Source organism: Aotus nancymaae, unplaced genomic scaffold (genome assembly GCF_030222135.1).
Source record: "Aotus nancymaae isolate 86718 unplaced genomic scaffold, 86718_ANA_hifiasm-v0.15.2.pri h1tg000030l, whole genome shotgun sequence".
Classification (NCBI taxonomy): domain Eukaryota; kingdom Metazoa; phylum Chordata; class Mammalia; order Primates; family Aotidae; genus Aotus; species Aotus nancymaae.
Genome location: NW_026988443.1, coordinates 27,289,289 through 27,302,506, shown reverse-complemented (window position 1 = coordinate 27,302,506; position 13,218 = coordinate 27,289,289). Strand labels below are relative to the sequence as shown.

The window sequence follows — 13,218 nt, the reverse complement described above, 5'->3', positions numbered from 1 at the left end:
CTCTGTCATGGCTGGCTTTTACTCAGAACAAAGTCCATCATCTACCTTGAATGATTCAGGCATTCCAACTGCAGGGCAGTACCTGCCTGACCTTCAGCAGGTTACTGAACCTCTCTCAAGGCCTCAATCTTCCTCATCTAAAAGCAATGATTCTACCTCCCTTGGAGTTATTGTGAGGATTTAATGAGAAAATGTGCATAAAACACTAAGCACACTAACACAGGAAAGCATTTAATGTTAGCTGAAATCAACTATCATCATCATCCTTAGCTGGATAAAAGTTCCTGAGGTCTTACTCCAGCAATGAAAGTATATTCATTCTTTGAAACCACAGTTCAATAGTGTTTTCATTATCTTCTAATCAATTATACCTTCAAAGGGCTATCTCATTGTAAGTGATGAAGGCTACAGGGCTAAAAAGAAACAACCTCCTCACTTTTAAATACAATTTAGATTCACATAAATAAACTATCACATTCGGATTCTTAACTAATTACACAACTACTAGTAGCAAGCCAACTCCCGTGGGTTCTTCACATTTCTAGTATCTTTGTATACATAAATATTACTACACAAATGAATACGTCATATACTTAAATAAGTGAACTCAATCAATCACTACCAGATATAATCTAGGTCAAGGCTTTCCACCTGATAAAATTAGATCAGCATCAGTGTTAAGACTTAGAAAAGCCTACGGATCACCCAGTCTGATCCTTTGGTTTTACAAATGGATTTAGCAAATGTAGTTAACTGGTGAACAAGGAAAACATTCAAATGCTAATCTACATTTTCAGGAATTAGTCCAAATCCTAAAAGGAACACATAGTAGATCTCAGTTTAGACTTTTAAAATGACATCAAATTTTAGCTCAGCTAAAGGTGTTACTATTATTACCACACTTTTAAGGTGTAAGTGGGAGGTTCCTTTTCACTTTCAACAGTATTAAATCCACAGCTTTGAATTGTTTCAAGACATTTTTTTAATGACAGGAAATGGGGAGGAGAGAAAAATCATGGTCAGGCATTTAAAGAGCTCTTATTTGACATCTAAGTCAAAGAACGAACAGTGGTTTACTTTAAAAAGCTGACTCAAAGAGTTCACATGCATAGTATAAGACTATTATAAAAATATATTCTTCACATTTATATAAAAATATTTCAAAACACAAATGCCTTTTAAACCCATGAAAATATGCTCATTCATTAAGAGAAATGAAAATTAAAATAACAAAACAAAATTCTTATCACATTTGCAGAAATCTAAGTCACTTGGCTTAGAAAAAGATTTGTCCTTGGAATGCTGACTTTATGATTCTCTAATTTTAAAACTGTTAACAATCATTTCAATTTACAAGCAAGTCTGAGCTCATGCATGTGTATGTGTCTTTATACATAAAATGTAATACTAACATGTTTGTAAGGGAAAAATTGGCATACTTTTATATTTTTGATGGAAATAAAACCTCTATGAAGAAGAATTTGACAGTAACTATCAAAATTGTAAATGCTCATATCCTTCGACCCAGCAGTTCCACTTCTAGGAGTTTATCATACAGATAGACTCCCAAATAAGAGAGATATCACAGATAGAAGGATACTCGTTGCAGCACTTCTCGTAGTAGCAAATAACTGGTAACAACTTGAATGTCCATAAATAGAAGATTGGCTAAAATTAACTGAACACTCTTGCAGCCATTAAATAAATGACAGCTATATAAATATTAACATGGAAAGATCTCTAAAAGACATTAAGTCAACAATGTGTTGCATATAGTGCCATTAGTTTTAAAATTTATAATAGATATAGATATACATACTCATGCATGGGCACATATATGCATCTAATTAAATAGAATATCCCTAGGATGCATAAGAAGCTGGTAATAACTATCTTCAAGAACAGGCCTGGGTAGCTAGGGAATGGGAGAGAGCAAAGTACTTCTCACTCTGTACCCTTTATAAAAATTTCATTCTATTTACACTTTTCAAAAAAATGAACTTTTTTTTTTTTTTTTGAGACGGAGTTTCGCTCATGCTACCCAGGCTGGAGTGCAATGGCGCAATCTCGGCTCACCGCAACCTCCGCCTCCTCGGTTCAGGCAATTATCCTGCCTCAGCCAGCTGAGTAGCTGGGATTACAGGCACGCGCCACCATGTCCAGCTAATTTTTTGTATTTTTAGTAGAGACGGGGTTTCACCATGTTGACCAGGATGGTCTCGATCTCTTGACCTCGTGATCCACCCGCCTCGGCCTCCCAAAGTGCTGGGATTACAGGTGTGAGCCACTGCGCCCGGTGAACTTTTTTTTTTTTTTTGAGATAGAGTTTTCTCTGTCACCCAGGCTGAAGTGCAGTGCCATGATCTCGGCTCATTGCAACCTCAGCCTACCAGTTTCAAGAGATTCTCATGTCTCAGCCTCCTAAGTAGCTGGGATTACAGGTCTGCACCACCATGCCTGGCTAATTTTTATATTTTTAGTAGCAGTACGGTTTTGCCATGTTGACCAGGCTGGTCTCAAACTCCTGACCTCAAGTGATCCATCTACCTCACCCTCCCAAAGTGCTGGGATTACAGGTGTGAGCCACGGTGCCCAGCCAAAAAAATTTAACTTTTAAAATACTTATTTTAAATTTAGATATCTGATCTGTGGTATATTCCAAATGAAAGAACTTTCAACTATTCCTTTGTCAATAGTTTTTAAATTCAAGATTCATAAAGTCAGCCTTCCAAGGACAAATCTTGAAGCCCAGTGAGTCTGTAATCAACATCAGTTCCAGCAGAATTAATATCCTAAAGTCCAATTCTAAGCAGAAATACATATTATTTATATTACAGCAGAATTAAGAGTGGTAAAACTGAGACCTCACCTGACCAGGTCTCCATGAAGCTGTAAGTAAAGACTTTCTCTTCCCTCTCCAGCACATATTTCTGATGCTGGTGTCTCTACAGTGCAAAGGACGAGATGTAAGTCAGAGGAGGAGGATGAGGATGAGGAAGAGGAAGAGGAGGTGGTGGTGGCTGTAGTGGCAGTGGTAGTGTCTGCTCCATAAAGGTAAACACAGCCTCTCTTTACATCTTCTCTTAGCCAGTCTCTTTCTCGAGAACCAAACCTACTTCTCCTATTCAAACAATTTCTGCTCCCATTGCGTTTCATATTTCTCTAAAAAAATATCAAGAGAAAGAAATTGTTAGCTAGAACATCTGACTGAATTAGACATTTTAGTCCTCACCCCACCTCTCTACTTTATATTCCTCAACACTCTGCTCAAGTATCCCCTTCTTTTGTGGAGCACATCATCTGTCACACTCATTTGTAATAACTCAGATAACTTAATTTTCTTTACTGCCGTCTATGTCTCCATCCATCATCTTCTTTGACTCTCTCTTTTTCTTGTGTTTTCAGAAACATGTCAAGAATAACAAACAGTGGGTTGCGGTGGCTCAGGCCTATAATTCCAGCACTTTGGGAGGCCAACATGAGAGGATCGCTTGAGGCCAGGAGGTCAAGACTACCCTGGGTAAGATGGCAACATTCCATCTCTACAAAAAACAAACAAAAAATTATATTAGCCAGCATGATGGCACAAGCCTAGAGCCCCAACTACTTGAGAGGCTGAGGTGGAGAAGAGCTTGAGCCTGGGAGGTTGAGGTTGCAGTGAGCTGTGACTGTGTCACTGCAATCCTATCTTGGTTGACAGAGCAAGACCTTGTCTCTCAAAAACAGAAACTTTAATATTTTGGCTGGCCACAGTGGCTCACATCTGTAATCCCAGCACTTTGAGAGGCCAAGGCGGGTGGATCACTTGAGGTCAGGAATTCGAGACCCGCCTGGTCAACATGGTGAAACCCCATCTCTACTAAAAAATACAAAAAAATTAGCCAGCTATGGTGGCACATGCCTGCAATCCTAGCTGCCTGGGAGGCTGAGGTGGGAGGATTGCTTGAACCCAGGAGGCAGAGGTTTCAGTGAGCCAAGATAGCACCACTGCACTCCAACCTGGGTGACAGAGCAAGACTCCATCTCAAAAAAAAGAGAAACTTTAGGCTGCGCAAGGTGGCTCACACCTGTAATCCCAGCACTTTAGGAGGCCGAGGTGGGTGGTTTATTTGAGGTCAAGAATTCAAGACCACCTTAGCCAACATGGTAAAACCCCATCTCTACAAAAAATGCAAAAATTAGGCGAATGTGGTGGCATGTGTTTGTAATCCCAGCTACTCAGGAGGCTGAGGTAGGAGAATCACCTGAACCTGTGAGGCAGAGGTTGCAGTAAGCCTAGATTGTGCCCCACTGCACTCCATTCTGGGTGACAGAGTGAGACCCTGTCTCAAAAAACAAAAATATAAAAAGAAACTTTAATATTTTGCCATATTTGTTTCAAATCATTATTCTAAAAAACTTGGGTACAATACATTCCTACATATACAGCTGAAGCTTTCCAGTACCCCATCACAATTTCATTCCCTCCTTCCCTCTCCACAAACACACTACTGTATTTGGTATTTGTCATTCTGTGAATTTTCAATGTTTGCCATAAATGTATTTATCTATAACCATACACAGTATTGTCTTATCTAATTTAAACTTCATCTCTAAACCTTAACAATACTTATGTTTCATCTTGTAATTTTATTTAGTTCAATATTGCTTTAGAGACATAACTATGTTAATATACCCAGTTGATTCATTTGAATAATATTCCCTTATACGAATACACCAAACTTTATCCACTCTCCTGCTGACAGCATTTAGTTTGCTTCCAAGTTCTCACTTGTTAGAAACAATCCAGTAATAAACATTTTTGTACGTCTCCTTATGAAAATGCATGTTTCTCTAGGGTCTTACCCCTTTGCCTTACATCCCTAATAAGCCAAGTGTAGTATCAACACAATACTGCACAAATATACCTTCTATTCCTGTCCTGTTTCAAAAAAAATTACTGTGGCATTTGATAATTTAGGTATGTGAAATTCATATATTGCGAAGTTATCTCAAAGCAAAAACGTCTATAGGTAATTTAACAAGCTTCTAGAGACCGGCATTTGCCTGCTCTATTTTTATGATGGGCTATTTCTGTTCTTTTTGATAAAACAGAAATTTCCACTGACATTTCCAGAGCCGCACTTCTCCAGTGTCATTCTCTACTACTGCCCTTTACTCCAAATTTCAATCACATCCAACTACTTGTACCTTTCCAAACACACCAAGTACACCACAATTCTGTGGCTTGTCTGAAATGTCCTTCTCCATCTCATCCATATGACAAGTTGTTCTTCAAAATTCTACTCAGGAATCACTTTCTCTATGGAGCCTTCCACATTTCCCATCCCCATTTCCCCTAGACAGAATTGATGACTATCAGACATGTTTAGTAGACAGAATTAACGAATTACCTAGAGAGAATTAAGAACTTCTTCTCCTTGAGTATACCTCTAATACTACATCTATGACAATGAGTTTTAGTTATTTATTTGGTATGTCTTCCTCTTCTCCACTTCTAGCATGTTAACACCTGGGTGACACAGAAGTGTTTGCAGAACTCAGCTGACATCACAGAAATTAATTCCCAATCTGTACTTTAGTCCAATTAGCTCTGGCAAGAAGTTGAACAAACTTAGGGGAAAACAATCCCCCTCTCCTTTTTTTTTTGAGACAGAATCTTGCTCCGTCCCCAGGCTGGAGTGCAGTGGCGCATTCTCAGCTCACTGCAACCTCCTCCTCCCGGGTTCAAGCAATTCTCCTCCCTCAGCCTCCCAAGTAGCTGGGATTACAGGCGAGTGCCACCACGCCCAGCTGATTTTCGTATTTTTAGTAGAGACGGGGTTTCACCATGTTGGCCAGGATGGTCTCTATTTCTTGACCTTGTGATCCACTCACCTCAGCCTCCCGAAGTGCTGGGATTACAAGCATCAGCCACCGCACCCGGCCAAAAATTCCCATTTCTACAGAGAACCCTACATCTTTGCAGCAGCTGCAAAGTGAATGCAAGTAAATAAAATACTTTCAGTAGTATTCCTCATTGGAAAATAGAAATATCTATAAATACAGCAAATATCATTTTTATAATTACTAAGATTAAATATTTGAGGGTAACACATTACTAAAGATGGCAGAGAAAGAGGAATGAAAAGTTAGCAGATATTTCCATGTGGGAAGAAAGAAAAACAAGAGTGAGAATGGCTTTATTGTTTAAATTTAGAATAACTCAGGAAAACTGATCATTTTGCAGATCTTGGGGATTTAGGCATTGCTATTCAAAACCATGAGGATTACTGATTCTAACTTTAGAGAAGTAGGATAAATCCCTGCTACAAGTGAGAACTAGACCTCTCTTTTCTCATCAAATGTGTTTTCTCAAAGCTGAACATCACAGAATGAAAGAGCTTTCAACTGCTAACTGCATAAACGAGGGACCATCATATTTGTACTACTAAATAATTTTAACCACTGAATAAATACCGCTAATAGTTAAATATTTCGCAGTTAAATACTGCTAAAGTTTAAATATTCCTCATTTTTTAATCTTTGGGAAAGATTAACCACATCATCTGAAAACAGTATTCCATACAGTACAACAACATTTACACAAAGCTCTGCATTCTGCACTCAGTGGAGAAGAACAACAAGACACTGTTCCACACAACCAACAAAAAGTTTTCTTCAGAAAAACTTTCCAAAGTCAACTAATGGTCCACTGACCTTCTAAATCTTAGAAAAGTCAAGGAAGACTCAAGGAAGTTTTGTTTGTTTTGAGACAAGGTCTCGCTCTGTCACTCAGCCTGGACTACAGTAGCGTGATCATAGCCCAATGCAGCTTCAAACTCCTGACCTCAAGTGATCCTAAAGCCTTAGCCTCCAGAGTAGCTGGGACTACAGGCACATGCCACCACACTCAGCTAATTTTTTGTATTTTTTTGGGGGGGGATAGGGTCTTGCTATGTTGTCCAGGCTGATCTTGAACGTCTGGGCTCAAGCAATCCTTCCACTTTGGCCTCCCAAAGCACTGGGATTACAAGCATGAGCCACCACACCAGGCCTGATTTTAATTCTCTGAGGATTTTTAACAGCCATTTTTAGTGCATATATGTTTCTCTTAGATTATAAATTCCTTAAGGAACTTTACATTATCAAAACATATAAGCCTGTAATCTCAGCACTTCAGGAGACCAAGGCGGGGGGATCACTTGAGGCCAGGGGTTCAAGAACAGATTGGGCAACATATGTTGTGAAACCCCATCTCCAAAAAAATTAAAATAAAAAAAAACATACAACAAAATATACACACTGTTGGTCATCATTTATCTTAAAGGATCTATCTCCTGTCTACATTATATACTCCACCCTAAGAAGATAAACTGCTGAGTTACAACAGTAGATATCATTCTCTTAAACCTGACCAACGGGCACTTCTGGATATTAAGCCAAGCAAAGGCTTATAGCAACAATCTAGACAGACTGTTTAGCTATTATTAGCCACTGCTGAATTACCTAGTGCTTCCTTCTTCTCAAGAATGTCTTGCTCCACTGCTTTAACACATCAGGTAACTGCTGGAAAAACCTTCTTAACAGCCAGGACTGCAGATGACACTGTCCTGTGAGGTGCTTTCAACTTTTAGAATCACCATTCTACTGAAACTGCTAGGTTGAGAAAACTATTTTCCCCTTACTCTTACAAAATTGTTATCACAAATTTATTTAAAAGGAAACACAATTACAATCACCTCTTACACAAAGAGCATATTTAAGATTTAAAAATCTTTCTAGCCAGGCGCAGTGGCTCATGCCTGTAATCCCAGCACTTTAGGAGGCCAAGGCGGGCAGGATCACCTGAAGTCAGAAATTCAAGACCAGCCTGGCCAACCCTGTCTCTACTAAAAATACAAAAGAATTACCCGAGCATGGTGGCACGCATGCCTGTAACCCCAGCTACTCTGGAGGCTAAAGTAGGAGAATCACTTGAACACAGGAGGTAGAGATTGCTGTGAGCCAAGATCATGCCACTGAGCTCCAGCCTGGGTAACAGAGGGAGATGCTATCTCAAAAAAAAAAAATCTTACTAGAAAGCAAAAGTCTTGAGGGTAAGCTACAAATTAAGTACCCACTGCTTTAGTTTTACACTTTTTTTTTTTTTTTTTTTTTGGGAGACAGCATCTTACTCTGTCACCCGGGCTGGAGTGCCATGGTGCAATCTCGGCTCTCACTGCAACCTTTGCCTCCCAGGTCCAAGCGATACTCCTGCCTCAGCCTCACAAGTAGCTGGGATTACAGATGTGCACCACCACGACCAGGTAATTTTTAAAAATATTTTTAGTAGACACGGAGTTTCACTATGTTGGCCAGGCTGATCTTGAACTCCTGGCCTCAAGTGATCCACCCACCTCAGCCTGCCAAAGTGCTAGGATTACAGGCCTGAGCCACCGTGCCCGGCCCAGTTTTATACTTTCAATTCTAAAAATAAAGGTGATCTATGAGGACAATGATCAGTTCAAAGGTGATATACTATTAAACACTCACATACTTTCCATATTCAGATAGTTCTGTAAGAATGTGAAATACTCTTAGGTAGAAGACACATTTCTGCATTCAAAACTTTAAAAAAATCTAGACTCATCTCTGGGAATATACATGTTATAAAATATTGTGAAAGGGGTGTGGAGGGGTAGGATGAGATAGGGAGAGGAAGAATATGCGAGTGCTTTAAAAATGTTCTGGCGCTGAGTGCCATGGCTCATGCCTATAATCCCAGCATTCTGGGATGCCGTGGAGGGAGAGCCTTTGAGCCAAGGAGTTCAAGACCAGCCTAGGCAACAGGGCGGTTTACTAAAATTAAAAAATGTGCCTGTGATCCCAGGTACTCAGGAGGCTGAGGCAGGATCACTTGAGCCCAGGAGATAAAAGCTGCAGTGATACATGACGGCGCCACTGCATTCTAGCATAGGCAAGAGAGAGGCTCGGCCTCAAAAAAATAATAACAACAATAATAGTGTTTTGGGCTGGGTGCAGCGGCTCATGCCTGTAGTCCCAGTGCTCTGGGAGCCCACGGTAAGAGGACCATCTGAGGCCAGGAGTTCGAGACCAAAAAGCAAGACTCCATCTCTACAAAAATAAAAATTAGGGAGGCATGTGCCTAGAGCCCTAGCTACTTGGGAGGCTGAGGTACTTGAGCTCAGGAGCTATGATCGCACCACTGCACTCCAGCCTGGGTGAAAGAATGAGGCCATGTCTCTAAAAAAAAATCTTTTTAAATTTGTTTGGCATTAATTGTTTATACATACTTTGCTAAACACCCCCCCAAAAAATGAATCTCATGGCACACACTGACTACTTTAGTTGTAATTTCATATCTTCTATAAGCTAAGTTAAAAAACATTAAAAAAAAATAAACCCAAAATCGTACGAAACATCTGGAAAATTTACAAACCTATGCTTCAGCAATGAGCTAAATAAATTGGGAGCATATTTTGAAGGAAATTTTCCAATATCCCAGGATAGGTGGAACTAAATCTTATCTAAGTTATACTGACTTTATTATATTCGCCTTTTTGAAGAATGTGTTATTTGACAATAATGATGTTCATGATTTGGTATTACATATAAAAGAGTTACAAAAAAGAATGAAGTTTTTGAAGGATCTTTGGAAAACAATGAGTGGGAGATGACTCTTCCCAATTCAGAGAATCTTCTACTGCACTACTTTTTTTTCTCTTTCAGACCCACACTGACCAAATACTGTACTACTTTTTTTCCAACATCACTTGGCACAAAATTTAACCACTCAGCTACTTAAGAAAACTTCTGTACGAGGCCGGACACGGTGGCCCATGCCTGTAATCCCAGCAATTGGAGGTCAAGGCGGGGGAATCACTGGAGACCAGGAGTTCAAGATCAGCCTGGGCAACATAGGGAAACCCCGTCTCCACTAAATACAAAAAATCGGTCGGGCATGGTGGCACCCGCCGGTAATCCCAGCTACGCAGGAGGCTGAGGCAGGAGAATCGCTTGAAACCTGGAGGGAGAGGTTGCAGCAAGTGAGTCACTGCACTCCAGCCTAGGCAACAGAGCCGAGACTCTGTCTCAAAAAAGAAAATAAATAAATAGATAAAAAAGATTGAGAGGCAGTAGCACAAAAAAAGGTTTTATGTTTTATATTTTACAGAGTTCTAGTTTATGTTGTTCCATGGATTCACTATGTTCTATTATTTTTTCCGCATTCCCATCTTTGGGACATCGTACTAACAACCTTCATAACATGTAAACATTGCTCAAACTCAATCCCAATAAACTATTATTTAATGTATTTTTAACATCATATGTTTTCATTATTTTGCAATGTATTTTTGAAACACATCAAATCTAAATTTTCTTTCCTTTCCATCCTTCTACCGGGCAAGTTTTATATCCTGCATTCCTCATGTAGAACTCTAGAAGGAATTCCATTCCACCTCCGGAAGGACACCTATTTTACGTATTTGACCTACAGAAAAATTCCTCTGCAACTCTTACAAATGCTAGTAAAAAACTCCACCCAGTCAGCCTCCCACAACCCCTCCCTTTAACCATCTTCTCCCCACTATAGCCGCCCCACCAAACTTACTTGTCATCACCTTCAAGGTTCCACTCCCCTCTTGCCTGCATCTGTTTTCATATCCTCCCACTCCCCCAATTCCTGCCAAGAAGCCCCGCTAGCTGCCTGTTGCATAACGGCTCCCCCATTACGTCTCCCTGGGCAGTCGGCCCCGCTCCCGGGGGCAGGAATGCCCCTTTCGGCCCGGCCCCTCCTCCCTCCTGCAACACACCCAGCGAGTCCCCGCGACGCAGCTCCAGCGGGGATTCTCGCTTCAAGCGGAGCCGGTCGTCCTTCCCGGCCGCACCTCGAGTAGCGAGCCCCGAGGGCAGAGGAGCCGGCTCCACACGGCGGGGCCCGGAGCCCTCCGCGGCGCCGGCCACTCGCCGCCGCCATCCTCCTGCTGAGGTGATGTCTTCAGGTGTCCGGGAGGGGAGAAAGCCCTGCGTACTTCCAGCCCCGCTCCAGTACCAGGAGCCGGCGGCCCTCGAGCCCCCCGGAGCCGGCCTCCGGGCTCCAAGCGCGGCGAGGCAGGCAGGGGCCAGCCCGGGGCGGCGAAGGGTCCGGGTGGGCGGCGGCTGCCGGCAGTCTGAAGGCGTGGGCCTGCGAGCGGGCGGCGGGCGGCGGGAGGCGCGCGGCCAGGGATGAGCAGCGGCGGGTGACCGAGGCGGCCGAGGCCTGGGCGGGCGCGGCACGAAGACCTCGGCGTCCCCGGCCGGGTGTGGGGCGGCCGACTGACTGAAGCTGGGCGGGGGTCACCGGCTGCCTCAGCCACCGCGCGGGGCGGGGGCGGCAGCGGCGGCGGCCTCTACCCTCCTCCCGTGTTCCCTCCCTAGCCAGCCCGCCCGCCCGCTCGCTCACCCGTCCGCCCGCCTCACCTTCAAGACCCGGATCCCTCCCGGCCGGCGGCTCGCGGGCGCTTCGGGCGGCTCCGGGGGCTCCAGCGGGCCCGCGGGCCCCGGCTCCACCTCCCCCATGGGCGGCCGAGGCTGGACAGGGACGCCCGGCCGGCGCGACGGCGTGCGGAACCTTGGCGGCGCGCGCGAGCAGCCGGCGGCCCCGCCCCCCGCGGCCCATCGGCCCCGCCCCTCCCGCAGCCCCGCTGAACCTGCGTAACTGCGGGCGTCGTGTGGCCCGGGCGCCGCGGAGCCTCCTCCCTGCTGCCAGGAGGCCGAAGCTCGTGTAGCGGAACCTGGCGCCACCGCAGGGTGTGGAGCCTCCACTGCCCGCCGCCCTAGGCTTGGAGGACTACGGCGCAAGAACGGGTATCTGCCGCTGTCCCGGCCCTCTAAGAAACCCGCGAGAGGAAGGGGCAGGTGGCGCCTGCACCTGTGAATTGTGCCAGGACGCTGCCCTCCGCCCAGGGTGGCACTTGTAACTTCCCTCACTTGCTAATCCGTGGAACGAACTGTTGAGAATACTCACCTTGTCAAGGTCTTTTCCTTATCAGAGATGCGTGCGACCTTCTTAAGCAAATTCAACACGACATCGTACAAAACGTCAGCTCACCTCCCAGCCACATTTTAATCCCGTTGCTCTTCATGGAGCAAAGTGATGAGCATTTGGCGCTCTGCTTCAAGCAGTAATATGGCCTGTGAGCCTTTTATGATTTATTTGCAAGGCTAATTCAGAAAAAAAAAAATAACTTTTCAAAGTTAACTTATTTTCCTTTTGTTCTTTTTTTTTCTTTTCGTTCTTGCAGTGATGATAGTTTTGTGGCCAGTCGGCCAAATTTGGAGTCAGCCAGCCTGATTCCAGATCTTGGCTTTGCCCTTCTTTAGAGCTATACCTCTGTGCAAGTTACTTGATCTAAGCCTTTGGTTTTTAAGCTGTGAGATAGATATTAAAACTGCCAAATAGTTATAATGAAGATTTAATGAGTACAAAGTGCCTAATGTAGACCGGGGATTCATAGTAGCCATTATAATTCTGAAGTTCTAAATTGAAGATCCATTCGGTTTCTCGGAAAGTACTCTGTCAATTCCTCCTAAATTTTCCTAGGAAGGCTTCTAGACTTGTGGATTTTTAGGGCTTCCCCTCGTACAGAGGGTGTTGAATCTTCAAGCAATTTATAAGGAGTTAAACAGCACAAAACAGTAATTTCTTGACCTTTGAAGAACTGTAATCCCAGCACTATAGGAGGCCGAGGCAGACGGATTACTTGAGGCCAGGAGTTCGAGACCAGCCTGACCAACATAGCAAAACCCTGTCTCTACTAAAAATACAAAAAATGAGCTGGGCAGGGTGGTGCACGCCTGTAATCCCAGCCACTTGGGAGGTGGCGGCATGAGAATCGCTTGGACCCAGGAGGCAGAGGTTGCACTGAGCTGAGATCACACCACTGCACTCCAGCCTGGGCAAAAAGAGAGACCCTGTCTCCAAATACATTTATATATATATCACCTATTATCCATTGCTTCAGTTTGCCTCGTTCAGACTAACTGTATGTCTAGATAATACTTTAATTGCAGGTTTAGTACAAGACTTTTAGATTTAAAAGGGCAGTCTGTGTCCCCCATCTGAGATATATATCCATTTGGAGATATTTTAAATGCCAGGACCAAATTTGGCTCTCGCAGGTTTTGACCTTTTTCTGACCTACTTTCTCCCTACACGAGTTAGCTTTGTATATACCAAAATTCCAATCTCCAGTA

General features: G+C 43.4%; 1 protein-coding gene across 4 annotated transcripts in view; it reads right to left on the bottom strand.

Moving 5' to 3' along the window:
- Window positions 1-11,909, bottom strand: part of PHLPP2 (PH domain and leucine rich repeat protein phosphatase 2) — a 75,885-nt gene extending 63,976 nt beyond the window's left edge. Inside the window, exons 1-2 of one of the 4 annotated variants that reach the window (XM_012437479.3) lie at window positions 11,894-11,909; window positions 2,870-3,162 (exon numbers count right to left, since the gene is read on the bottom strand). In XM_012437479.3, the coding sequence (XP_012292902.2) occupies window positions 2,870-3,156 (287 nt within the window). In that variant the 5' untranslated portion in view covers window positions 3,157-3,162; window positions 11,894-11,909. The other 3 variants (XM_064383266.1, XM_012437478.3, XM_012437480.3) reach the window with 3 other exon arrangements.
- Between the last annotated feature and the right edge of the window lie 1,309 nt (window positions 11,910-13,218).